Source organism: Schistocerca nitens, chromosome 1, assembly GCF_023898315.1.
Source record: "Schistocerca nitens isolate TAMUIC-IGC-003100 chromosome 1, iqSchNite1.1, whole genome shotgun sequence".
NCBI lineage: Eukaryota > Metazoa > Arthropoda > Insecta > Orthoptera > Acrididae > Schistocerca > Schistocerca nitens.
This window is the reverse complement of record NC_064614.1, coordinates 805652925-805680207: the sequence shown is the minus strand read 5'-3', so window position 1 is coordinate 805680207 and position 27283 is coordinate 805652925. Positions and strand designations below refer to the sequence as shown.

The following is a 27283-nucleotide window of genomic DNA, read 5'->3' as shown; positions in this document are numbered from 1 at the left end:
ACTAAAGGTCCGCTCAGACAGAGCCCCGCGTGCCTGAGTAAGCCGTATACAACTGGGGTGCGGCAGGTGCCCCAGAGGTTGCCCGCTTGCGACTGTTCCACCCCAACAGCCATGCATCTCATAGGCGCGGAGCACACCGTAAGATTGAGGGTTTTTTTTATAGAGATTTACCTTCCTCGCAATCCAGGCGGTTAAGCCAAGATTACCATTCCCCGCAGCACACAACATTCCACCGCCGCGCCATGCGGTGGTCGCTGAAGCATGTCCGGGGTTTACGGTGACAGGAGACTAGCGGCGCTGACCAGTCCCCAGCTCAGGACCCCGGGGTCGCCAAGCCCGTACTCAGCAAATGAATGCTGAGCCCCTGGGGGATGGGTGTGTTAAGGATAGCACGTGTTTCATGTAACTTTAATCACTGTGGACTATGTAAACTTCTGTATGTTTAAGGCACAATAACAATCCAGAATTAAGGCGAATCTTACACCTTTGTTTCAAATCCTCACCTTCTTGTATTTAGTTAGGTAACAGATGTGAGCAACTGCTGTAATACCCTGCATAATACTTATGTGGAAGTAATTAAATTAAACATTTTTGTAACTAACCCAATCAGTCTTTCGCTCAGCATCACTTTTGCTTGTAATGAAAGTTCAGAAATAGGCCACTACTTCCCTTCATTAAGGTGCTTCACGGTCACGGAAGGTAAGTGTGAGTACGGCCGCAAGAAGACTGGGCTCTGGCCGTTACAGAAAGGGAAAACTATCGTGTGTGGCGTATGGCTCTGGCGTATCGTACTGCATCTGCAGTAGCTATTTGAACACCACAGTGACGCAGCGAACTGTTACAAGTCGGTTACTTCAAGGGCAGCCGTGTAGCGTGCATTCCACTGAGCACAAACCACTGACATTTGCGATTTCAGTGGTGTCAAGCGAGAGCTCATTGAAGGGCGGAGTGGAGATTTGTTGTATTTTCTAATGAAAGCTACTTCTGCCCCGGTGCCAGTGAGGGCCTGCAACAAACCCATCTACAAAATGGTTCAAATGGCTCCGAGCACTATGGGACTTAACCCAGCAAGCTCTACAGAGTGTAAACATATTGCTTGGCCTGCTCGATCATTAGATCTGTCTCCAATCGAGCACATATGGGACATCATCGGACGGCAAGTCCAGTGTCATCAACAAACAGCCGACCAAGCGAAACAAGCATGGAACTGCATCCCACAAACTGAAATCCGGCACATGTGCAACACTATGGGTGCATGTTTGCATCCTTGCATTCAACATTCTGGCGGTTTTACCAGTTGTTAATGTACCAGCATTTCACATTTGCAATGACTTATCTCACACTTACATTAACCTGCGAGCTTGTAATGTTAATCACATAATTATGTTATATAGACATACGTATTCCCGAAATTTCATTACTCTACGTAATTATTTGTAGTTGTTGCGATTTTTCCCCTTAGTGAATTAAAACATTTCAGGAGCTATATAAAATGTTCTCTCGTGCTATTTAAGTATCAGTGTCTGAAGAACCATAACTGAAACTAGTCAGACTGCATCACATTAATTGGGACTTATCCATTTTTGAAGGAAGGGCAGCCTATATGTCGGACTTCATCATCACCAAGTGTTGCACTTTAAAATGCAAGTAAAACCACTCAGACACCATACATATGTCACCTCTTCATTGGATGTATTTGCCATGATTTTTTATGGTCACAAAGCGACTTGTAAATTGGTATTAGCATGTTTCCTTCTCAAATGTGGTGGATCCATGGTGGATGCATATAAGATTAATATATTTTTGGTGAAACTGAGCCTCAGATATGAACATGGCCAGATTGTTTGACAACTGCCACTTCTCCCGAGCATTAATTTCTTAACAGCCAATTCCAAAAACGTTGTACCTGAATGTTCCATAGAACAAATTCTCCCAGAGAACAACAGTGCTTAAGTTTTTTTAATTACCTATCTGTACAATTGAAATAACAGTGTGCTATCGGAGGTAAATGTGAGCCCAAAATGTGAGCCCACTGGTCATTTTAAATTTAGGGCACTTTCGAAATCTCCACTATTTTTCAGTGTGACCTAAAGCATAATTGTGCTTCTTGCATTTTCGAATTTCCTTGTTATTTTAACTTAGCACACGTAGATTCTGATGTCAGAGGGGTGGTTGGGTGACTTAAGCGCCATCACAAATAACATAATACTGGAAGAAATCAGAACTATTATCTTGCATTTTTTAATTTCTCACAGTTTACAGCTTAGGTCAGTTACGTTCTGTGATGATATGGGCACTTCCACCACGCAGTTAATCCGGCAGCCCAGCCAGCAGAGTGCATCGGTCACTTCTTTATTTGCATCCTGATCGTCTACGAGATTACGTCATCTGCTTACTCGTCATTCGCTGTAGACCTACATATATGCGGCGACACAGTTTAACTATTTAATAATTTTCGAAACATTTTTATGACTGTTGATACCTCATAATTATTTTACTTCAGTTTACTTCTAAATCACGTATACAAACCAAACTGTAATGATGGAAGCAGAAGAAATGAATTAAAATGTGTGCCGCTGCCGGGACTCGAACCCGGATTTTCTTCGCTTACGTGGCAAAAATGCTAACCTTTACACCACCGCAACTATTGTCAACATTGTTGCACGAACTACTTAAGTGGAGTGCTCTCCCCAAGACAAACTGCAATTTATATCTTCAGCTTATTTTCCCCCTTACACATGAGACTTAAATGTCTCAGGGCAAATTTAATTGTAAAATCTGTGAGATCACCCATGGTACAGAACTTCCCCATTACGTCCAACACTCGGGTGCTATTCCAATGCTGGAGAGCACTGGCAATAGTACAATATAAGGGGGAAAATAAGCTGAAGATATGAATTGAAGTATGTGGTGGGGAGGGCACTCGACTTAAGTAGTTCGTGCAGTTCACCACAGTGCTGCGGTGGTATAATGGTTAACATTTCTGCCAAGAAAGCAAGGAGTCCCGGCGTCAGCACAAATTTTAATTCATTTCTTCTGCTTCCATCATTATCATTGATAAAGACGAGACTTAAATGTCTTGGGGTAAATCAAATTACAATAACTTCGAAAAAGATATATAGTTATATAAGAAATATCATTGATTACTCCACCACACTTTTAAAGCTAGGAAGTGTAATTAGTTGTTTATTTAATTTGTTTATATACGACATATGTGTTTGTGTACACTGTTTTTTATTTTATACGGCTGTTAATAATGACTGAATAGTCGGAAACGGTACACCTAATTAATAAAATTTGTGTAAACATTGACTGTTATAAACTTTATAGCCAAAATTAATTAAATCATGGGTGCCATCCACGAATAACCTGGCAAATATAAACATTTCTTAAAATTAAAAAAATAATTTTTATGACTGTCGAGATCGTTTATAGCATAAAATATTAAAATGCGACGAGTAGTTTCAGGTGACTAAGCAACAATCTTCAGACCTGAGAAAAGCAAAGAACAGAAAATTGCCTTAAGTTACATTTTACGAACTACATCTATGACTTAAAGAAGTCTGAAAGAGGGGAAATAAATAAAAATAATAACGTACCTCTCATGGGAAAATATATGACAGCATATACACACACAAAAGAAATAAATGGTTCAAATGGCTCTGAGCACTATGGGACTCAACTGCTGAGGTCATTAGTCCCCTAGAACTTAGAACTAGTTAAACCTAACTAACCTAAGGACATCACAAACATCCATGCCCGAGGCAGGATTCGAACCTGCGACCGTAGCGGTCTTGCGGTTCCAGACTGCAGCGCCTTTAACCGCACGGCCACTTCGGCCGGCACACCAAAGAAAGTTTTGCGTCACCTCGACAGTACAGTAAATTGGAATAGAGATCAACATAAACATCATTTCCGCCCTTTTTATTGCTCATGAAAACCACACATTGCATGTTGTACCACCATAAAGCAAGACCTTCAGAGGTGGTGGCCCAGATTGCTGTATGCACTGGTACCTCTAATACCGAGTATCAAGTCCTCTTGCATTGATGCATGCCTGTATTTGTTGTGGCATACTATCCACAAGTTCAGCAAGGCACTGTTGGTCCAGATTATCACACTCCTCAACGGCGATTCGGTGTAGATTCCTCAGATTGGTTGGTTGGTCACGTCATCCATAAACAGCCCTTTTTCAATCCATCCCAAGCATGTTCAATAGGTTTCATGTCTGGAGAACATGTTGGCCACTCTAATCGAGCGATGTCGTTATCCTGAAGGAAGTCATTCACAAGATGTGCACGATGGGGGCGCGAATTGTTGGCCATGAAGACGAATGCCTCGCCAATATGCTGCCGATATGGTTGCACTATCGGTCGGAGGATGGCATTCACGTATCGTACAGCCGTTACGGCGCCTTCCATGACCACCAGCGGCGTACGTCGGCCCCACATAATGCCACCCCAAAATAGCAGGGAACTTCCAAATTGCTGCACTCGCTGGACAGTGTGTCTAGGGCGTTTAGCCCGACCGGGTTGCCTCCCAACACGTCTCCGACGATTGTCTGGTTGAAGGCACATGCGACACTCATCGGTGCAGATAACGTGATGCCAATCCTGAGCGGTTCATTCGGCATGTTGTTGGGCCCATCTGTACCGTGCTGCATGCTACCGTGGTTGCGAAGATGGACCTCCCCATCGGGAGTGAAGTTACTCATCATGCACCCTATTGCACACAGTTTGAGTCGTAACACTTCGTCCTGTGGCTGCACGAAAAGCGTTATTCAACATGGTGGCGTTGCTGTCTGGGTTCCTCCGAGCCACAATACGTAGGTAGCGGTCATTCACTGCACTAGTAGCTGTTGATCGGCCTGAGCGAGGCATGTCATCGACAGTTCCTGTCTCTCTGTACCTCCTCCATGCCCGAACAACATCCCTTTGGTTCACTCTGAGACGCCTGGACACTTTCCTTGTTGAGAGCTTTTTCTGGCACAAAATAACAATGCGGACGCGATCTAACCGCGGTATTGACCGTCTAGGCATGGTTGGACTGCAGTCAACACGAGCCGTGTACCTCCTTCTTGGTGGAATGAGTGGAACTGATCGGCTGTCGGAACTCCTCCGTCTAATAGGTGCTGCTCATGCATGGTTGTTTACATCTTTGGGCGGGTTTAGTGACATCTCTGAACAGTCAACGTCTATCTTCAGGAGTTCTGGGAACCGGAGTGATGCAAAACTTTTTTTGATGTGTGAAGCTTATAGCAAACTCTGCCACGTGTACATAGCTGGGAGCTATTTAAGAGAACGGAAATGACCGTCGGATAGACATGGACTATAAATAAATTAGCAAAATTACATCAAAGAGGTAATGTGTAAAACATAGTATGTCTGAATTAGGAACACTTGCAGTAATAAAAAATAAAAAACTGGATACATCAGCAAGGTAAAACGAACTAGTTGAAAACCTTTGGCGGTCTCTTCTGTTCTCTTAAATAACTCCCAGCTACATAGTCGATGCATGGTTTTCAATACACCATACACTGACACATATTTTACCATGAGTGGTACATTATTACTTTCATTTATTTCCTCATTTTCAAACTTTCGTAAGTTCCAGGCTTGGTTGATAAAAGTTAATTCAAGGGAATTTCCTGTCCTTTGCTTATTCTCAGATCTGAAGATGATTGCTTCGTCACCTGAAACCGGTCACCACATTTTAATGTTTTATACTGTAGTTGTTTGGTTCGTAGATTTGCGGGAGGTGGCATGGGATTAGGGAAGGTTGGGGTAGGATGTCGGCTGTGCCCTTTCAAAGGAACCATCCCGGCATTTGTCTAAAGTGATTTAGGGAAATCACAGAAAGCCAAAATCGGGATGAATGGACGCAGGTTTGAACCGTCGTCCTCCCGAATGCGAGTCCAGTGTGCTAACCACTGCACCACTACATTTGGTTTTCATACTGCATGCGATCTGGACAATTACAATTTTTTTTTTTAATTTCAAGAAATTTGTATCTCAAGTTTACATTTTCTGACAGTGCCAGATAAATCAAATATGAACACAGTCAAGTCCTAGTCCTTTCAATTGCCACACAATTAGTCTAACAATTTATGTGACTTCTGAAGTAAAATAATTTTCAAAATTTTGATACATGTCATCTGTTCCGAATCCATTCGCACTTATTCTTTACGACCATTATTTTCCTTTCCTACTTCGTTCTCCACATTTCTCAAAGAAACAAGGCTTGACAGGCTGTTTGGTTTCCAGGTACATTAAGGACAGATGGAGGCTCTGTGACAGTCTGATTAAAATGAACGTACCGTCCAGCGCGGGCAGATCCACTGGATGTGCGTGATGGAGGAATCCTGGGAGAACTCAATGGAAGAGACGAAGGCGGGCGCCACGATGTGCGCAGGCGCGAGCGGCCGCATGAACGCCAGGTGGGCCATCATGGCGGTGCGGTGCGCCTGCTGTTTCTCCGTCAGCTGCTCGCGCTGCTCCACGCGCTCCAGCCGACCCGCCAGGTCCCACACCACAATCTGACGTCACACAAGAGCGCATCAACTGCAGCCGACGCAATACGGCAGCATTAAGAACATTATTTTACTGTCACTCTTAGAGCATAAGAACACCAGCATGTGATGAGCTGTCAAATTTATATCACTTCGAAAAAATAAAGTTAGGTAGTTAAATGTTTGTTTGTATGCTGGTACACATTCAGTACCGTAGAACGGTGCTAAAGCGGCTTAAGCAAAATATCACAGCTCACTGGTCAAGCGGAGCATCGAAGTCGTTTTCTGCATTTGAAGGGGAACAACACTGATAAAATCCACACGAGTTGGTCGAATTGTTCTGAAATAACGCAACATCGTATGACAAAGTCGTTAGGTGGCGCAGACATTGCCAGTGTGGTCGAACAAGTTTGGACGAAGTGGCAGACTAGTTCTCTGTAAAGTACCTGAAGAAGTAGGGGCCCTGGTCCTCGTAGAGCGGTGTCTCACAATAGAGGCGATAGTCGAACAAAGTGAAAATCAGTCATGGGTCAGTTTTCTACATTTTGAATATGACAAAAGTCGCCGCCCGCTGGTTTCAGGACTGTTCACAACCATTCAAAAAGCCCATCGAACGAAGGCAGCAGAGGAATTTTTGAAGCTGTGTCAGGCCAACCAGGTATGTCTTCCTAAGCAGCTTAGGTATTATGTGTGAGTGATGTACGTATTCCTACGACGCTGAGACAAAGGAGCTAAGCAAATAGTGAACACTTGTGGTTTCGCCATTGCTGAAAAAGACGGAGACCTGACTGTTTTTGGGCAACGTGATGCTGAACGTCCTTTGGGACTGTCGTGGTACATGATCAGAGATTATGGGGGTAAACCATCACAGGAGCGTACTACCGAAATCTACAGATGAAAATACTGGAGTCTGTCAAGACGCCGGCCGCTGTGGCCGAGCGGTTCTAGGCGCTGCAGTCCGGAACCACGAGGCTGCTACGGTCGCAGGTTCGAATCTTGCCTCGGGCATGGATGTGTGTGATGTCCTTAGGTTAGTTAGGTTTAAGTAGTTCTAAGTCTAGGGGGCTGATAACCTCAAGTGTTAAGTCCTATAGTACTTAGAGCCATTTGAACCATTTTTTTTTTGCGAAGAGGAAGCCTCGCAGGAACTTCTCCAATAGGCTTTCCTTGATCCAGAACAATGCCCCAGCTCATTCTGCACAAAACACAGTCACATAAAGTTTGTGTCTTTGTGCTATCAAATTTTGCTTCACTCTCTATAATCACCCCAGATCATCACTCCTGGTCCTTGGAACGTACTGCGGGCTACAGTCTTGCAGGTATCCCTCTGCTGTCTGGAGATACACGTCTTCACTGGTCATCAGGCCTCATTTAGAAGCGGGACTCATCACTGAACACAATTCTATTCCAATCAATGAGATTCCAGGCCAAAGACGAGCCTGGAGATGTCCTGGACAGAGGTGGGGTACCAACCTGTCCCCCACCATACGGCCAAACAACCAGAAGTGACGGTCTGGGGTGCCGTTTCTTTTCATATTCGGATTCCTTTGGTTGTCATCCGCAGCAGTATTACAGCACAGCGGTATGTCGACGATATTCTACGCCCCTTTTTGTTGCCCGCTGTGGGAAGTTATCCTGGACTTACATTTCAGCTGGATTGTGACTGGTCGCACACGACGAGAGTTTCTACTGCTTGTCTTCGTGCTTGCCAAACCCTATCTTGGCGAGCAAGGTTGCCGGATCTCTTCCCAATTGAGAGCGTTTGGAGCATTATGGGCGAGGCCCTTCAACCAGCTCAGGATTTTGACGATCTGACGCCGCAATTGGGCAGAATTTGGCACGATATCCCTCAGGATGACATCCAATAACTCACTCAGTCAATGCCAAACCGAATAACCGCTTGCATAAGTGCCAGATGTAGACTAACACGTTATTGTCTTGCTAAGTTTGGGAAGTTTTTTCTCTTGAATAGATTTTTCAGTTTTTGTGAAATTGTAATCATTTGTTTGTCTTTATATGTACATCACGTCTACTGATCTCCGTCCCATTCTGATAATTCCCTCTTGGAGGAACTTTCTTTTCAAAAAAATGTTCAAATGTGTGTGAATTCCTAAGGGACCAAACTGATGAGGTCATCGGTCCCTAGACTTATACACTACTTCAGCTAACTTACGCTAAGAACAACACACACACGCATGCCGAGGGAGGACTCGAGCGCCTCAAACCGCGCGGAGTGGCACTTGCTTTTTTTTTTCCTTAAGAGTGTATTAGTTTATAAGGCCTCGTAAAGACCATATTGTTAGGCATCTGCCTTTTAACTTGGTATCTGTTACATGTGGCTGCTGTCTGATTCAAGAAGCTACAGACAGGAAGAGCTGACGACCACAACACCAACAATCTACATGTATCATTTGTTTAATTAATGATGGCTTATTCATACCTTCAGTTGCGGGCCTGCTCAGGGAATTTCAAATAGTAACATATTCGTTTTGTCATGTAGAGAATCATGTCATAAACGTCGTGCATAAGGCAAAGGCACGGTTCCCTCTGTAGTAATACGATGCGGTATGACCTGTTGCTTATCCGTGCGACACTCGTGTTCCATTGGAGCAATGTGACAAGCAACAAGACCGCAAACTTTGTAAATCACACACCAATCCGTAAATTAATAAAGTTATTTTCCGTACACCAATCACAATGAAATTTTATGTAGCCTTTCAAAATAACAATATTTAACTCCAGCATGTTTTAATTTTATACCTTGAATAATTTTGGAGGGATTCAAAATTACCTAAAATCTAAATCTTATAATTTCCTAGAAAAAGAAACATCAGCCTTCCGGGCGGGGTAGCCGCACAGTCTTAGGCGCCTTGTCACGGTTCGCGCGGCTCCTCCCCCCCGTCGGAGGTTCGAGTCAGCAATTTGGTCCCATAGGAATTTACCACAAATTTCCAAAAACCTTTTTCCAAAATAAACACCCATATATATTAATTTGTTACACCAGAGGATGAATTAAACTAAACACTTTGTTGCTAAATAGTTAGTTAAACGGTATCTTGTTCAGAACAGTATAAGCTACGCGATGTTTTCAGTTTTCTGCATTCACCCTCTCATTAATTCTGATAACAGAATAAATGAAAATGATAATGTCGAACAACTTTCAGTTATCTGCATTCATCCCCCTCAGTCACCACGACAACAGAATAAATGAAAATAGTAATGTCAAACAACTGAAAATAATAGCTGCTGTTGAAAAATGCAGCACGCCTATTATACACTGAAGAGCCAAGGAAAATGGTACACCTGCCTAATATTGTGTAGGGTCCCTGCGAGCACGCAAAACTGCCGTAACACGACATGGCATGGACTCGATTAATGTCTAAAGTAGTGCTGTAGGTAATTGACATCATGAATCCTGCCGGGCTGTCCATAAATCCGTAAGAGTACTAGAGGGTGGAGATCTCTTCTGAAGAACACGTTGCAAGGCATCCCAGATATGCTCATCAATGTTCATGTCTGGGGAGTTTGGTGGGCAGCGGTAGTGTTTAAGCTCAGAAGAGTGTTTCTGAAGCTATTCTGTAGCAATTCTGGACGTGGTGGGCGTCGCATTGTCCTGCCGCAATTGCCCAAGTCCATCGGAATGCACAATGGACATGAATGGATGCAGGTGGCCAGACAGGATGCTTACGTACGTTTCACCTGTCGGAGACGTATCTAGACGTATCAGGGGTCCCACATCACCTCAACTGCACACGCCCCACACCATTATAGAACCTCCACCAGCTTTAATAGCCCCTGCTGACATTCAGGGTCCATGGATTTATGAGGTTGTCTCCAAAACTGTACAATTCCATCCGCTCAATACAATCTGACACGAGACTCGTCCGACCAGGCAACATGTTTCCAGTCTCAGCAATCCAATGTTGGTGTCGATGGGCCCCAGCGAGGCATAAACCTCTGAAAGTCCATACCGATGATGTTTCGTTGAATGGTTCGCAAGCTGACACTTGTTGATTGCCCAGCATTGAAATCTGGAGCAATTTGCGGAAGGGTTGCACTTCCATCATGTTAAGCGATTCTCTTCAGTCATCGTTGGTCCCGTTCTTGCAGGATATTTTTGGTCACGCGGTTCCAGACTCAAGCGCCTAGAATCGCACGGCTACAGCGGCCGGCCGCGCCGATTATAACACCACGTTCAAACTTACTTAAGGGGGGTATTAAACGACGATCCACCGCAAACGGTACTGGTCTAAGCGCGATAGCCATTTAACGGTAGAACAGGTGAAACTGCGAAAATTGGCAGACACATTATCCGCGCGCCAGAATAGAGAGCAGTTCTAAACTGCCGCCAATCCGCGCATGCACACTAGGTATCAATAACTCGCGCATGCGCAGAAGGCGATACAACAGTGCTATCTCTTTGTTATTTTGCGTATTGTTCAAACAAAATGTGTGTGAAATCTTATGGGACTTAACTGCTAAGGTCATCAGTCCCTAAGCTTACACACTACTTAACCTAAATTATCCTAAGGACAAACACACACGCCTATGCCCGACGGAGGACTCGAACCTCCGCCGGGACCAGCGCCTATTGTTCCGTGGCTATAATCGTTCATAAAGGCCGGTATTACACTATCAAATTTCTTTGTCAAAGATTTGATCAAAGATGTGATCAAATATTCCGTCAAATATACACTCCTGGAAATGGAAAAAAGAACACATTGACACCGGTGTGTCAGACCCACCATACTTGCTCCGGACACTGCGAGAGGGCTGTACAAGGAATGATCACACGCACGGCACAGCGGACACACCAGGAACCGCGGTGTTGGCCGTCGAATGGCACTAGCTGCGCAGCATTTGTGCACCGCCGCCGTCAGTGTCAGCCAGTTTGCCGTGGCATACGGAGCTCCATCGCAGTCTTTAACACTGGTAGCATGCCGCGACAGTGTGGACGTGAACCGTATGTGCAGTTGACGGACTTTGAGCGAGGGCGTATAGTGGGTATGCGGGAGGCCGGGTGGACGTACCGCCGAATTGCTCAAGACGTGGGGCGTGAGGTCTCCACAGTACATCGATGTTGTCGCCAGTGGTCGGCGGAAGGTGCACGTGCCCATCGACCTGGGACCGGACCGCAGCGACGCACGGATGCACGCCAAGACCGTAGGATCCTACGCAGTGCCGTAGGGGACCGCACCGCCACTTCCCAGCAAATTAGGGACACTGTTGCTCCTGGGGTATCGGCGAGGACCATTCGCAACCATCTCCATGGAGCTGGCTACGGTCCCGCACACCGTTAGGCCGTCTTCCGCTCACGCCCCAACATCGTGCAGCCCACCTCCAGTGGTGTCGCGACAGGTGTGAATGGAGGGACGAATGGAGACGTGTCGTCTTCAGCGATGAGAGTCGCTTCTGCCTTGGTGCCAATGATGGTCGTATGCGTGTTTGGCGCCGTGCAGGTGAGCGCCACAATCAGGACTGCATACGACCGAGGCCACACAGGGCCAACACCCGGCATCATGGTGTGGGGAGCGATCTCCTACACTGGCCGTACACCACTGGTGATCGTCGAGGGGACACTGAATAGTGCACGGTACATCCAAACCGTCATCGAACCCATCGTTCTACCATTCCTAGACCGGCATGGGAACTTGCTGTTCCAACAGGACAATGCACGTCCGCATGTATCCCGTGCCACCCAACGTGCTCTAGAAGGTGTAAGTCAACTACCCTTTCCAGCAAGATCTCCGGATCTGTCCCCCATTGAGCATGTTTGGGACTGGATGAAGCGTCGTCTCACGCGGTCTGCACGTCCAGCACGAACGCTGGTCCAACTGAGGCGCCAGGTGGAAATGGCATGGCAAGCCGTTCCACAGGACTACATCCAGCATCTCTACGATCGTCTCCATGGGAGAATAGCAGCCTGCATTGCTGCGAAAGGTGGATATACACTGTACTAGTGCCGACATTGTGCATGCTCTGTTGCCTGTGTCTATGTGCCTGTGGTTCTGTCAGTGTGATCATGTGATGTATCTGACCCCAGGAATGTGTCAATAAAGTTTCCCCTTCCTGGGACAATGAATTCACGGTGTTCTTATTTCAATTTCCAGGAGTGTATAAAAGTTCTCAAAGAGGTTGGAGCGAAATTCGATGTGCTCTTGTTCCACACAGAAGTTTGTGATGGCTGTCACATAGCAAGGTGTTGCATAGAGTACTTGAGCTCCGACCACAAATTCCCTTGTTTGTACAAAGGGCGAGGACGGAAAAGGAGAAAGTCTTACTTGCCAAAATAACAGACAGTATATTTATTTCCAAAATCGCCTATCTTGCGGGTTTCTTTGCGTAACCTCGGGATGCAAGGAAATGTGGTGAATATTTTGACGGCACAAGCTGAAGCTGCAGTTTTCTCCGGAAGTTGGAGCTTTACCAGTGCAAGGCTGAAGTCGACATTTTCATGTTCCCAGAATTGACAGTAATGCTCGATGCCAATAGTGAAAAATTCTCACTCACAAATGAAATAAGCACTAACCATTAGTAATAAATTCTATCAGTAACTATATTTCTGGACTGGAGAATCGACAAGTAAATTCCTGGGTTTTAAGGCCGTTTTATGTGAACGGAGGAATATTTTCCAACAGTGAAATTCAAGCCATAGCAAAATTTCTTGGACTACTAGAAGACAACACACTGAAAATAGATGTCTCCAAAACAGAACTGGCAGCATTAATAGTATTGATTCCGTTCACTACAACTTATAGGGGTGAAAGTGGATTTGGGACTGTGGTGAGAACGAAAATATTACAAAAATGTCAGTTTTATTTGTTGAGCGTAAATAAAATGTTGTGTATTTTCCAGTAATTTTAAAAATTGAAACATTCAAATCGTTTTCTTCTCAATATTAATGAATTAAGGATGGGTCCACCTTTTTGCAAGCATGCTATTGTTTTGTTTTACTACCTAGGCATGTCTCACCACAGTTGCGGCATCCTCAGTGAGTTTTTCCTTTTATTTTTTCATGCAGTTGACACTGTGTGAGTCCCGTGGCTACCAGTGGAAATCGTCCACTGGTCCAGATTAGTAAAATATGTCATCCTTGCTGAATCTGGATTGTCCTGAGCTTTGGCTGGATTTCATTTTGTACCAAACACGTCTTTGTTGTTTTTGCGTGTTTGAAATAACGTTTTCTCCTGCTCGTTTGTGAATAACTTGTGTCTTGTTATCCTTTCCACTCTCAACTTTAGTTAGACTCTAAACTCTGTTAGGGGTATTGGTTTCTACACAATCTCGTTCAGGGACAATTGTCTCAAAAAGGTTGTGAACCACTGCTTTAAGAGATGTTACTAACTACTGTCGCAATATTTACTTGCGGACATTGTGTATCAAACAGCGTTACCGTTTTTGCAAAATACTGTTACAAGCTTGGCTCAAGCTCAGCTTGGCTTGTCTGTTAGCGCAACATATAAATGCAGCCTCCGCTAATTTTATTTATGTCAACAAGTTTATGTTGATCTTCCCCTCTGTCAGTCTCTTCATCGGTGTAGGAGGCGGGTAATATCGATAGGTAAACACTCACGGCTTCTGTACCGACGAAGCAAGGCACCTGTGATGTGCCTTAAGGGCGTATGTCAGGATACTTCCAGTGGCATATGGCCATTCACTGCATCCCCTGCCTCTTGCCAGTCGTATCGGCCCTACGATCCACTGCCAACCAGAGGCGGAGGACGAGAGAGTGGATCTGCATCTGCGCAACTGCTTGTCCACTTTAAATACCTTCACGCGCAGATGACTCCGGCAAAGTTTCAATGGACTATGAGCTTTGAAAGTCCTGCGGCGATGGAGTACTGATGGTGAGGCAAGGGTTTGGTGTACCTGAACCTTAGTTGGTGCTCTGCACGTTAGGCGGTCAGACGGTGATGGTCGTTCTGGTACTCGTGAGAGACGGGAGGACTGGTTCGGCAGCTCGTCAGACGACAAAGCAGCCCTATTTAGGATCGCTCTGCTTTCCCTAATCCAGGGAGGGGCCTAGAAAAGGTGACCCAAACATAGCCCGTCTCAACCCAGCACAAGTGGCAAACTGCGGTCACTTGTTCACTAACATATGCGGTCAAAAAAATAATAAAATAAATAGTTACCTTAAATATCTAATTATTGGAGTCTGGAACGTCCGTACTTTACAGTATAACGACCATAATCAGTGCCCAGAGAGAAAGACAGGACTTATCGCAAGGGAATTGGCTAGATATAACATCGACATTACCGCCATAAGTGAAACACATCTTAGTGACTCTGGACAGTTATGTGAACCGCTCGGAGGTTATACCTACTACTGGAGTGGAAAATCATCCACTGAAAGGGCGGAAAGTGGGGTAGGCTTTGCCATACGCAATAAATTGGCATGTTCACTAACAGAACTCCCAAAAGGTATCAGTGACAGAATAATAACACTCAGACTTCACCTGGCATCCAAGAAATATCTTCACTTGGTCAATGTATACGCACCTACATTGCCATCTCCGGATGAAGAGAAGAACAAGTTCTACCAAGACCTCCGACATGTCCTTAGGGATATTCCTTCTGCAGATAAACTTCTGTTACTTGGTGATTTTAATGCTCGTGTTGGGAATGATTTCAGTGCTTGGAATGGAGTCCTCGGTCGCCATGGGATTGGAAAATGCAACTCGAATGGCTTGGATCTTCTAACTCTATGTGCCGAGTTTGAACTCTGTCTGACAAATACATATTTTCGTCTGCCTGAAAAATATAAAACGACATGGATGCATCCGCGATCTAAACACTGGCACCTTCTGGATTATGTGATTGTACGGAAAAAAGATCTTGGTGACGTACTGATCACACGTGCAATGAGAGGCGCTCAGGGATGGACAGACCATCGACTCGTGAGGTCCAAATTAAAGATAACTTTGAAGGCACCACGCCGAGCTTCACACAAAAACCAACAAAATTGTCCTGCAAAATCTTGGCCAATGATCAGACTATGAGAGCAAAACTGGATGAAAAATTTGGTGTCGATGGCCTTTTGATATCTGAATCTGCCCCTGTAGATGAACAGTGGAGTGCATACGCTAGCAGACTGCGTGGCTGTGCTTCAGAAGTCTTGGGAAAGCCTCAGAAGAAGCACCAGGACTGGTTTGACGACTCAGATTCAGAGATCAGAAAGCTAATTAATGATTTCAGAACCTCTCTTCGCACCCCTGATGATAACAAGCGTAGAGCAGCGCATTACAATCTGAAAGTGAAGCTACGTGCTCTCAAAGACAGTTGGTGGGCAAATAAAGCAAATGAAATACAGTTATATGCCGACTCACACCAAACGGGCAGATTCTTTGAGTCCCTGAAAACTATCTTTGGTCCAAGAGTTGGGAAGATAGCACCAGTCTATAACAAAGATAAAAGTTGTCGGCTGACGCAACAGAGTGACATCCTGTCTCGGTGGGCGGAACATTTTAATGATGTTCTTAATCCCGACCATCAGACAACCGATATTCCATACATAGAAGCACTTGAAGACCTCCCAGTTGAGGAACAACTTGCGGATGCCCCTTCCTACGATGAATTCATTTCAGCACTGGCTAAGCTGAAAAATGACAAAACAGCAGGATTAGATAACTTGCCATCAGAGCTATATAAATATGGGGGGCCAAACATCAAGAAACCATTGTTTGCTCTGATCTTAAGGATTTGGGAGTATGAAATGATTCCACAAGACTGGAAAGATGCTTGCATTTCCAAGATCTATAAAGGCAAGGGTTACATATCAGACTGCAGCTCCCACAGGGGCATTTCTCTTCTCTCAGCAGCGGGAAAAGTCCTTGCCCACATAATTAACACCCGGTTAACACATTTTGCAGAAAAACTGCTACCAGAGACCCAGTGTGGCTTTCGCCCAAACAGAGGCACAGTGGATGCCATATTTGTTGTCAAACAAATGCAAGAGAAAAGCTTAGAGCAACATCGGCCTTTGTTCATGTGCTTTGTAGACCTGGATCATACTAAAGAAAACTGGGTGCCCTGACAAAATTGTCAGTTTGATTCGGCAGTTTCATGAAAACATGATGGCAAAAATCCGCCATGAGGACAAGGTCTCAGAACAGTTTCCCGTGACATGTGGTGTAAAACAAGGCTGTGTTCTGGCTCCCACACTCTTCTCACTTTACTTCGCAGTTGTTATGAGAGACGCGACCAAAGCCTGTAGTAATCAAATTAGTCTCGACACAAGGACAGACAAACGTGTCTTCAACATCTCTCGCCTCAGAACAAAAAGTCGCGTAACCAAACTATCAGTCTTAGAGATTCTCTACGCGGATGATGTATGCATGATGGCTAATTCTTGCGAAACTCTTCAGACTTACATAAATCTGCTAAATGCCTCCTGCAGAAGATTTGGCTTAGCCATTAGCATCACTAAGACGCAAGTTCTCAAACAGCCACTTAGAGGTCTTAATGCAGATGACTCCAGTATTGAGATAAATAACAAACCCTTGCAAAATGTGTCAAATTTCAAATACCTGGGAAGCCAAATTAGAAGTGACAACAGCCTGACAACGGAAATCGCAGCGCGTATAGCCAGCGCAGCCTCAGCCTTCGGTAAGCTTAATGACCGAGTATGGAAATCACATGATCTCAAACTACAAACAAAAATTGCAGTCTACAAAGCAGTAGTATTATCCACCTTACTCTATGCCTCGGAAACCTGGTGCTGTTACAAAGCTGACAATAAGAAGCTAGATAAATTTCATCTTCGATGTCTGAGATCAATTCTGCGCATCAAATGGGAAGACCGTGTCCCAAACACGGAGATTTTGCGCCGCGTGAAACTGGCTGGTATTGAAGCTTTAATAATGAAGCATCAACTGAGATGGAGTGGTCACGTAGTACGCATGGATGACAGTAGGCTACCTAAAGCGGTGTTCTACTCGCAGCTCTCGTGGGGGAAGAGGAGGAAAGGTGGTCAACACCTGCGATATAAAGACACCATTAAACGCCACCTTGCAGCCTGTGGCATTCCAAACAACCGTTGGGAGGAGCTAGCATTGCGCCGATCGGAGTGGCGATCAACTGTACATAAGAGCATCGAACAATTAGAGCAAAAGCGTCTAATGAACCTGGATGCTAAAAGAGAGCTCCGAAAATCTCAGCTCAAACCTGTCTACACGTATACTTACAACTCTGCTGGTCAACTTCACTGTGCTTCATGCAACAGGATATTCAAAGCGAAATTCGGATTCGCGAGCCACATCCGAGCCTACCACAACAAGGACAGAGAAGACTGACGGAGTCGCTGTCGCCGGACACGGCGAGGAGGACATCATCATCATGTTGATCAAGTCGTCACACAGATGGCTTGCACGTTGCCCATCCTGTATCGACGATGCAAGCATCTTCTAGATCTAGCGCCAAAGTTCGAGAAAATACCAGACTCCTTCAGTAGTACGGGGGTTGGACTATTTAAGCAGTGCCACGTGGAAGAATCGGGCAGTTCCCATTTGAACAGCGATCTGATAAGAGGACTCTTTATAACCGTAATACGAACAACGAGTGCAAGTTAGTAACGTTTGAAGTGTATATTGACGTGTACTTTGATGACTAAAGTGCTTTTGTTGACTGTTTACCGCCTAATAAACATATCATATCAAGGCTTACGAAAACGTCCAAAGATGGAAAGAGAAAGTGTCACGTTCCGGATGATTACACAAAAGAATGGTCTTCTGTCAAGAAAGGACGTACGCATCAGGAAGAGTTGTGTGAGATTTGTAGCTGTTTCATCTCAGTAACTCGCGGAGGCAAGGCAGATGTCAAGCGTCACATTTCTACGAAAAATCGTACAAGCAGATTCGCGGTAGCATCGACATTAAAGCCAATGTCTATATTCACCATTAAAGAAGATACCTAGGAAGAACTGCTCATTGCTGCTGCAGAACTATCAACAGCTTATAAAGCTGCCAAGCACCATCAGTCTTTCATTTCACTTGAGTCTTCCGTAAAACTGAATGCCGCATTGTACCTGACTACAAAGTCGCAGCAAATTAGTCAACAGCCACTATCAAAGCTACAGCGACCGTTAAAAATATTTTCGCACCCCACTCCGTGTCCGATTGCACAAAACAATTGCATGAAATTTCATTTACGGCATAGGCACTGAAGCATCCAAACAAAAGGCTGAAAAGATGTTTCATTTAGTTGTCAATCCTACACTGAAATTGACGGAATCCAGCTGAAGGTGTTGAAGTTTGATTCGCTGAATAACGAAATACGAAGACAACTGCAATGTTTTGTCTCGACACTTTAAGACAACTGCAACCTCCATTAGGTAAATAAATCGCTTTTTGTGGTGACAATACCCATACCAACTTCAGAGGGCCTAATTGGTGCAACCAACGGAATGTGTTTCACCAAATTAAAGAACAACTAGGAAAAAAAATGTAGAAGGAATTGGATACCCTATGTATATTCTCTATAATACTACGTATATCAAGCGCTGCTGGAGTCTTAAAACTGTCGACATTGAAATAATCGCAATGAAAATATTTAATGGTTTTTCAATATACGTGGTAAGGACAAATAAGATGAAAGTATTCTGCTTATATGTTGATGTCAGTCATCAGACTCTAGTGTCTCATTCAAAAACAAGATGGCTGTCGTTAATGCACTCAGTTAAGAGAAATCTTGAGCTTTGGGTTCCACTAAAACAATTTCTTCACGCCAAAGATAGGCGACCGAAAATAATTACACTTTTTTTCTGTAGTCCGATCAATGAAATTAATTTCATGTTTGTGCAGCCAAACGTGGCTCTGTTTGAAAAAAAAAAGTATATAAGAAGCGTGGAGAAGAATAAAGTCTCGATAGTTGAAATACGAAAAATATTAATCGACACTCAAAGATGTCTGAATGAAAGAAAGACAGCAAATTTTATTTGCTTGATGAATTTCAAAAAATTAAAGAACTTGAACAAATTAACGAATGAGAACCTTAACAAAGAAATAATTAATTTGATTTCAAAATGTGAGGAAGACTCAGTGGCTTTCTATATCATAGTATCTGAATATTTAGAGACATGGACTGTTTGTTTTAATAAATATGAAGTATTTGGTTGGATGACGCTATCTGAAACCTCAGATTGTGTGATAAATGGAAACACCATTATGTACTTGACTAAAAATCGTGTGAAGATTTTAGGCGACAGTTTTTTTCAGGAATACATGCATCTGAAGAGCTTATTAGAAACTAAGAGTATGTATGTATGTATGAGTGTATTAAACCAGGGACCTAGAAACGATAGAGAGGCTTCATCCTGCCATAGCCCTCAGTGGTCTACAACCCCACAACAGGCCACAGCAGTCCACCCACCCCACCGCCACCCCACATCGAACCAGGGTTATTGTGCGGTTCGGCCCCCAGTGGACCGCCACCCCCTCCCCTCTCACTTGTATGTCTAGAGAGAAGTATTGCAAGCGAAAGCGAAATTGGTGATGATTCTTGTGATTCTGGAAAAGTCCTTAAACGTCAAAGAACATTCCGCTATAAGAAAATCCCGATTCAAGAAGAGCTTACATCAAACTGAGAAGAAAAAGTGTAAAAGGGAACCTATCATTAAAAGCAACCATGAACTTGAGGTTTCACCTTCAAAAGCTAAAGGAATTAAAGAATGCAAAGCTCCTGAACTCTGCTATGAAGGTTCAAAAATGGTTCAAATTGGCTCTGAGCACTATGGGACTTAACATCTGAGGTCATCAGTCCCCTAGAACTTAGAAATACTTAAACCTAACGAACCTAAGGACATCATACACATCCATGCCCGAGGCAGGATTCGAACCTGCGACAGTACGGGTCGCGCGGTTCCAGACTGAAGCGCCTAGAACCGCTCGGCCACACCAGCCGGCGCTATGAAGATATTTCCCACTTTCATCGTCATTGATCAAGATAAATTTTTGTGAAAATTCCTTAATATTTCTTCACCTCAGCGCAAAGTAGTGGACACCCAGAATGCAAAAAGAAGGAAAACAGTGACAGTGAAATATACAATTAGAAAGAGGGATGGTAAAGTAATGCCTGTTTGTGCTGATACTTTCCAAGAAGTATCTGGCATGTCAGAGGGTAGGTTATCCTATCGAGCAAGCAGGTTCCGTGAAGGAGGAAGGTTACCAAAGGAAATGAGAGGAGGAAACAGAACAGGAAATGATCATGAGGTAACTATTGCCATTAAGAATGGTATAAAAAATGTAAATGAAGAGAGAGCCACCATGGAAGGGCGAAGTCTACGCAAGGTTATTTGCCTTCAGATCTTACAGTCAATAAAATGTTCAATAGATTCTTTGAAGAACGAAAAAAATTAAACTGAGACAATGCTCCTTATCAACATACAAGCATATATTTTACAAACATTTCAGTCTCTAGTTCAGGGCGTCTCTTACCCATATCTGCTTCACGTAGAAGGTTTTTTTAAATGGAAATAAAAGCAGAAACATGTCTACAAAAGAAGAATGAATCACGAACTAGACACAGACTACATAAAATTTGTGCAAAGCGGTTTTATGATATAATGAAGGAAAATAATCCAACTGTCATTAAGGTATGCATTTGCGTTGACATGCAGCAAAACTAGCCTATTCCAAAACCATCAGTCAGTGAGTGTGGTTATACAATTTGTAAACCGTGATCCATACTAAGGAGCAAAAAGAGAAAAACATCATTTTCTACACCTGGTTGGAAACAGACTCTTCAAGAGGATGCAAGCAAATTGCTTTGGTTTTGCTGAACTTCCTTCCTGACTTAGATATAAATTAGCCAAATGATGACACGAATAATATACATTTACTTCAGATTCTTGCAGCAGCCAAACTAAAAACAATTGTATGATGACGATGATTACAGCGTTCTTAGAAAAGAGCACAAAATTCAATAATATCCGTTACGTCTTCCCTGTTCGTGCCTCCAGACTGGGTGTTTGGTAGAACTGAGAAGCTGTACAGAAAAAAGAAAAGATCTTGTCTCTTAAAGAATATTATGATATTTTAGAAGATTATGGTATTTTCAAAGTTCTAAACGCAAATTGGACTGTTAAGAATCTAAAGGTAATGCACAGAAAGTACTAAAATTCAAGCTACCATTTAAAGTGAACAGCCCACATGTCATGTCATACAAGAAAGCAAAGAAAATTGTTAATACCTCAGTAAGTGATACACACTCTGGAGACACAGTACAAGTTGACATTCTGAGACGAAAGAAACCAAGCCACCCTTTTACTAAAACAAACTGTTGTAAACAAAGAAAAGAAGAAAGATATGCCTGCCTTTTAAAGTATTTTGAAATTCCAGATGATGCAAAGGAATTTCAAAAAGATGTCTTAGACGAATAATGTGTAGATGTAAGGGGGAGAACCTGACAATGTCAATGGGTTTGTATAGTGCAATACTTTTTGTTTTATTCATTTTGTACTTCATGTAGTATTGATAATAATGATATAAGCTAAACAATTATGTTAAAATAGTTATCATTGCTATTATTGTATCATATCACTGTAAGGTGGGTAGATCACGTAACTAATGAGGAGGTATTGAATAGGATTGGGGAGAAGAGAAGTTTGTGGCACAACTTGACTAGAAGAAGGGATCGGTTGGTAGGACATGTTTTGAGGCATCAAGGGATCACAAATTTAGCATTGGAGGGCAGCGTGGAGGGTAAAAATCGTAGAGAGAGACCAAGAGATGAATACACTAAGCAGATTCAGAAGGATGTAGGTTGCAGTAAGTACTGGGAGATGAAGAAGCTTGCACAGGATAGAGTAGCATGGAGAGCTGCATCAAACCAGTCTCAGGACTGAAGACCACAACAACAACAACAACATCACTGTATTTCTATTGTTGTTTGTATTCTCAATAAAATCAAAAACTGTAAATTAAAAAGTTCTGTAAGTAATAAATATGCATTTTACAACAATGCACACATATAATAAACACTACAGCACGTGTTGCCGGTTGTTTCCTCCTCCGGAAATTTGTATTTCGCGCTGTTGCGGTTCCACCACAGTTCCTCTGTATTCCACGGAGAGTCGGTTGTGCCTAGGAGGGCGAGTGACGGTGTGATGGCGCTAGCGGCGTCGAAGGTATTGCAAGCTCGGTCAGGGGGCTCAGTTCTTCACTGCTGGTGTCCACGGCCGCAGTGTTGGATAGAGGCCCTGCAGCGACGAGCCAGAGTCGTGTTGGCCAGGGTCGTAGCTGCCGATAGTGTCCGTTGGCGTGAAGCTCTGAGAAAGTGTTGAAATACGTCTGTGGTGGTTTAGTTCCACGTTACTGTTGTTTTGGTTATTAGTTGGACTCAGTCAGGATACTGGACAGAGTGACTTGTAGCCAAGATTGTGGTTAGACCTTGCTGATCGTTCGCGTTGTCTTTCCTCGACATTGCCGGCCGGATTCGATTAAGTGATGAATAGCGTCGTTGAAACGTTTATTTCTACCAACACAACACCGATAGACCATGCAGTCGATAACAAAGTGTGGTGCTGCCAAGGTGGTTGACTAAGAGAACTGGCTAGGACAGCTGCGTTGATTTCTTGGCTTCTTGGTGGTGTTTTCTATCGTATTAAAGGGCCAATAACGACTAAGAATTGTTAGCGTTATTCTGCAATTGTGTGCGACGTGATGATTTCCTTGTCTAGTTTTGTGGTGCGGCCGTTGTGAGTTATTGCAAGGACTGGCACCGGGAACAGCTGTGCTTGATAACCACTTTGTTGCTAGGGAAAACTACAAAAAACATGTCCACCACCGCAGTAAAGTGATGGAAACGACCATTACGGAGTGGCTGATACCATTCTAGAGATGCTGCGTTTGATTCTCCTTGTGTTGTGGCATGGTGAGGCCCCTAATGAAATGTTGTAAGGACTACCGGCTGCAAAGTTGGCGGCGAAAGTTTCATCAGTTGCAACGGAGTGGTAGCACATGGACCCGGCGTAGTTGGTTGCCAGAAGGGATCGTCATTCAGCAGTGATACTATTCTTGGCTATGGCAATTCTGGATCGTCTATATCTGGTTGTTGCTACTGATGTAACACAAAAGGGGTAAGTACTGGTGGTCTGTCTGGTGGGTACGTTTTTAGAAAATTGGAGCTTGAGCTGTGGAAAGTTGAGTCGCTCCTGTGCTGTTGTGTGGTCACAATATCCTGGCATTGCAGGGCGTTGTATAGTTAGGGCTTTTATCGTATTGTTCCTCTGCACTGGCTCATGCACTGGCTCTAAGGTTTTATTATAAAGTGTACAGGTTAACCTTCGAGGTGGTTGTATTGCGGAGTGTGCTCTTTGCAGTACCGCACTTTGGTTCCGTAGAATGAGAAAGTGGTGCACCACCGCAGTTAGTAAATCTTATGTACAGTGCTTGCGGCAACTGATGAGCTGGATAAGGTCGCACGGGCTTAATTAATATTGTTTTGTGCAGTGCCTTAGTGTCCGCACGGTTACAACTTGGCCAGTGTTCGGCCTCGCTTGCGTGGCTGCTCCCCGTTAAGGTTAAGCTATGCATTGCGGTTGTGGCCCTGTGAGCGTATAGCGCGTCTGGGTAACAGTAGCTTATCGTTTGAATGTGGTGGTGACTGATCTTGGCCAATATTTAGTATAGTAAGTTTTAAAAGCCTTGTTACTAAGCCCTGTTAGCCTATTGTTTGAATGTAGTAATCATGCGCTTGGCCAGTATAAAGTTTTTTTTATTTTATTTTATCTTTTTTTTTTAATAGTACGATTTCAAAGACTTGTTGCTACAGCCGGGCCATGTTAGCTTAATTTAGTTATCATGCGCTTGCCCACAAAGTTCAAGTTGTAAGAACCTTGTTGCCAAAACTTGACTGTTTCGCATGCCCTTTGTGTTTGATGGTTAAAAGCCTTCCCTAGTACTGAAGCTGCCTACCGCCTTTACTTCTGTGTTATTTATAGTCATCGCGGGGTTAAGTAGTTGGGTTTCGGGCATGGGCCACGCCCATTAGAACTAAACAGGGCCGATAAAAAAATTTAACTATTCATTGGAAGCCTAAGCTTTTAAGACCGCTGCTAAGTTTGCGCAAAGTTACTTCCACGACGAAGGTAGTGACTGTGGTCTGCTTCAGGGATTCTGCCGTAGCGTGTTGCACGTTTGGCCTGGCTCACCACAGGTCTTCCTGGGACGTCGACCAACATCAAGAGATCCATAAGGACCGAGACGGCGTTCGCTTCCTGTCATCACACAGCGGGCGACGGGTGTTGAACATCCAAGAGAGCTGGATTTTTAATTGTCGAAACCCATTTAAACACTTAATTCCATTCCAACCTCGACACTTAATAATCCAGCCCTCCAGTCCTACGATATCGGGAACAACGTAAAATTAGTTGTGGCAAAAATACACTGAATTAAAGGCAACATAACTGGTATCAGCAACAATTATAAGCATTTGTCGACTTCTGAAAAAACTGGAAAATTCGCACCTTAACGAAACTGTTATAAAAATTAAATTTTAATGTATTTCATTACAACAACTTAATAATGTCAGTGAGGTCTAGTACTCATCCAAAAACTGAAATGCCTGAACATACCCATCTAGCTGAAAACTCATTTTTTGAAAAACTGTATCTATTGCACTTATCGATTTTTGAAAAAAACGCTCAATTCATATGCTAAAATAAACAGTTGGAATTCCGTCGTAAGTTGCATTAAGTATTTTTTTATTTATGGTAGTGCCTAATTTGACATTGTTTATTCTCAAACCGTCCGTCTTCATAAGTAATTGAAATACAGTGACGTGTGCATGTGTGGAACAGCCACGGCAGATAGTTTAACTTAGACTAGGCAAGTTACAGCAAACATTAGCTACTCGAAACGTGCATACTTGACTGTATATCAGTTACTTACGAAGATGGCTAGTTTGAGAACAGGCACAATGTCCGAAACTACCCACCATCAATAAATAGAGGATACTTCTCACTGCAACGTATGACGGAATCCAACCATTTATTTTAATAAAGAAAAAGTTGCGGCCCAATTTCACCTACAGCATGTTTGAGGCCCGTCAAAATTTGTTAGCTGCATTTTGTAAATAGCAATATATGGCCTACATTTACAATAACTAGTTTTTTTCCAGACTCGTTGTGTCGTCTCGGTGGGAACCGCACCTAATTGATACAGCAGTTGTCCATCCTCTCCGCTTTGCGCAGTCAGTTCTAACACATCCTGGCGTCTCCTGATACCGCAGACAAGCACGTGGGTGAAAAATTTCTCCAGACATTCTGGCGCGCAACACCTTCGGCGACTTGGTCGCGACATGATTTACAATCCTTCTACAGCGTGCTCCTAACTAAATGAATGAAATAAAAGTAAATAAGACATAAGTTAGCGTCGGTCACACAATATTGCGTGACTGACGCGCCTTAATGTCTAATGTAGTCATATCATAAAGAAGCTATTGATCGTTATCTGTCCACTGAAAGTGAATGTGAATTCTACCAGCCCCACATCAATGTTTTTGAAAACGGATTTTCGCCCTCTCCCAATTCGTGACTACAACAGTACACTCCACAATTCACACGAGACTACACTGAATATATACTTAAGGCACATCACTCTTTATCCGGATACTGGATGTCAACACGAGTCAGACAGCATCTGTTGTTGGTGGCTGATCAGCAGCAAGGGATCTCTCAGCGTCTAGTCTCTTCTAGTCACATTTATTTTTCGCTAAAACAGAAAAAAGTTCCTGTCAACGAGTAGATTATTAGAGACGAGAACAAGCTCAAATTGAAGGAGTGAGTGCAAAGATATGTGTCCTTTTCAAAGAAACCATTCTGGCATTTGCCTTGATCGCTTTGCGAAGGCCAAGGAAAACCTGAATATGAATCGCAGGGCGCGCATTTGAGTCCCACTCCTCCGATTGTGAGTTAAGCGTCTTGATCACGAGTATTGCTGCGTTTCCCGAATAGGAGGTAGTGTTGATAGTGGCAGAGCCTACTTCACCCCACCTGCTTAGTCTTTCCGCGCCAGACCATCGGCTCTGAGTAAACTCACCTGGCCACTGGCGAGTCCTCCCACCAGAAGGTCGCCGTCCGTGGGGCAGAACGCCAGTGAGTGCACTTCATGCGGGCTCTCCAGCCGTAACTTGGGCGTGAACCTGCACACACATACACAACGGGATACTTATTGTACCCCACCTCCTGTGAATTAATACTGAAAATTCTGCCTTACATCGAATTCCAAACTGTTTCCTAGAACATTTTACAGCACTGGAGCAACATTTTTTACATGAAATTTATCACTCTTGCAAACCATAGTTTAGAGCTGTAATTTTACATGTCGTCGAAACACATTTGGTACATCACTAGCCATTAACATTGCAACGCTGTACATAGAAAACACACACACATACACACGGGATGTTTAAAAAAATTTTCTTAAAAAATTTAGGGTCATGTTCCTTACACCAAAGCAAGAAAAAAATTCATATACATATGTCCGTAAATTTTTCGCTTTCGAGTTATTAATGAGAGCTGATGTTCAGCGGATTTCCAGGTATAACACAACTACTTCACTTATCTATGCTCCCGTTTCAGCCACGGCTTCCAGATGGCGTTGTGTTAACAGGGAGACTTGTTCACATTCATCATTAGTCTGTCTTCAACGTGTGCGTTGCGTAGATGTACTACAGGTAGTGAGTTAACTGAAAGTGTTCAGTTCAAACCTGGCGGTATATTCATCCCGTGAGCAGGCAGACATGATTTTTGTGTACGGTTGCGCGAATGGTAATGGACAC

The 27283-nt window shown here is 43.7% G+C and overlaps 1 protein-coding gene across 1 annotated transcript in view; it reads right to left on the bottom strand.

Moving 5' to 3' along the window:
- LOC126204440 (dynein axonemal intermediate chain 3-like) overlaps positions 1-27283 on the bottom strand; it is a gene marked incomplete at its 3' end in the record, with an annotated part of 162842 nt that overhangs the window by 67326 nt on the left and 68233 nt on the right. Inside the window, exons 3-4 of the mRNA XM_049938862.1 lie at positions 26542-26644; positions 6317-6535 (exon numbers count right to left, since the gene is read on the bottom strand). Coding sequence (XP_049794819.1) covers positions 6317-6535; positions 26542-26644 — 322 coding nt within the window. The remainder of the gene's footprint in view (positions 1-6316; positions 6536-26541; positions 26645-27283) is intronic.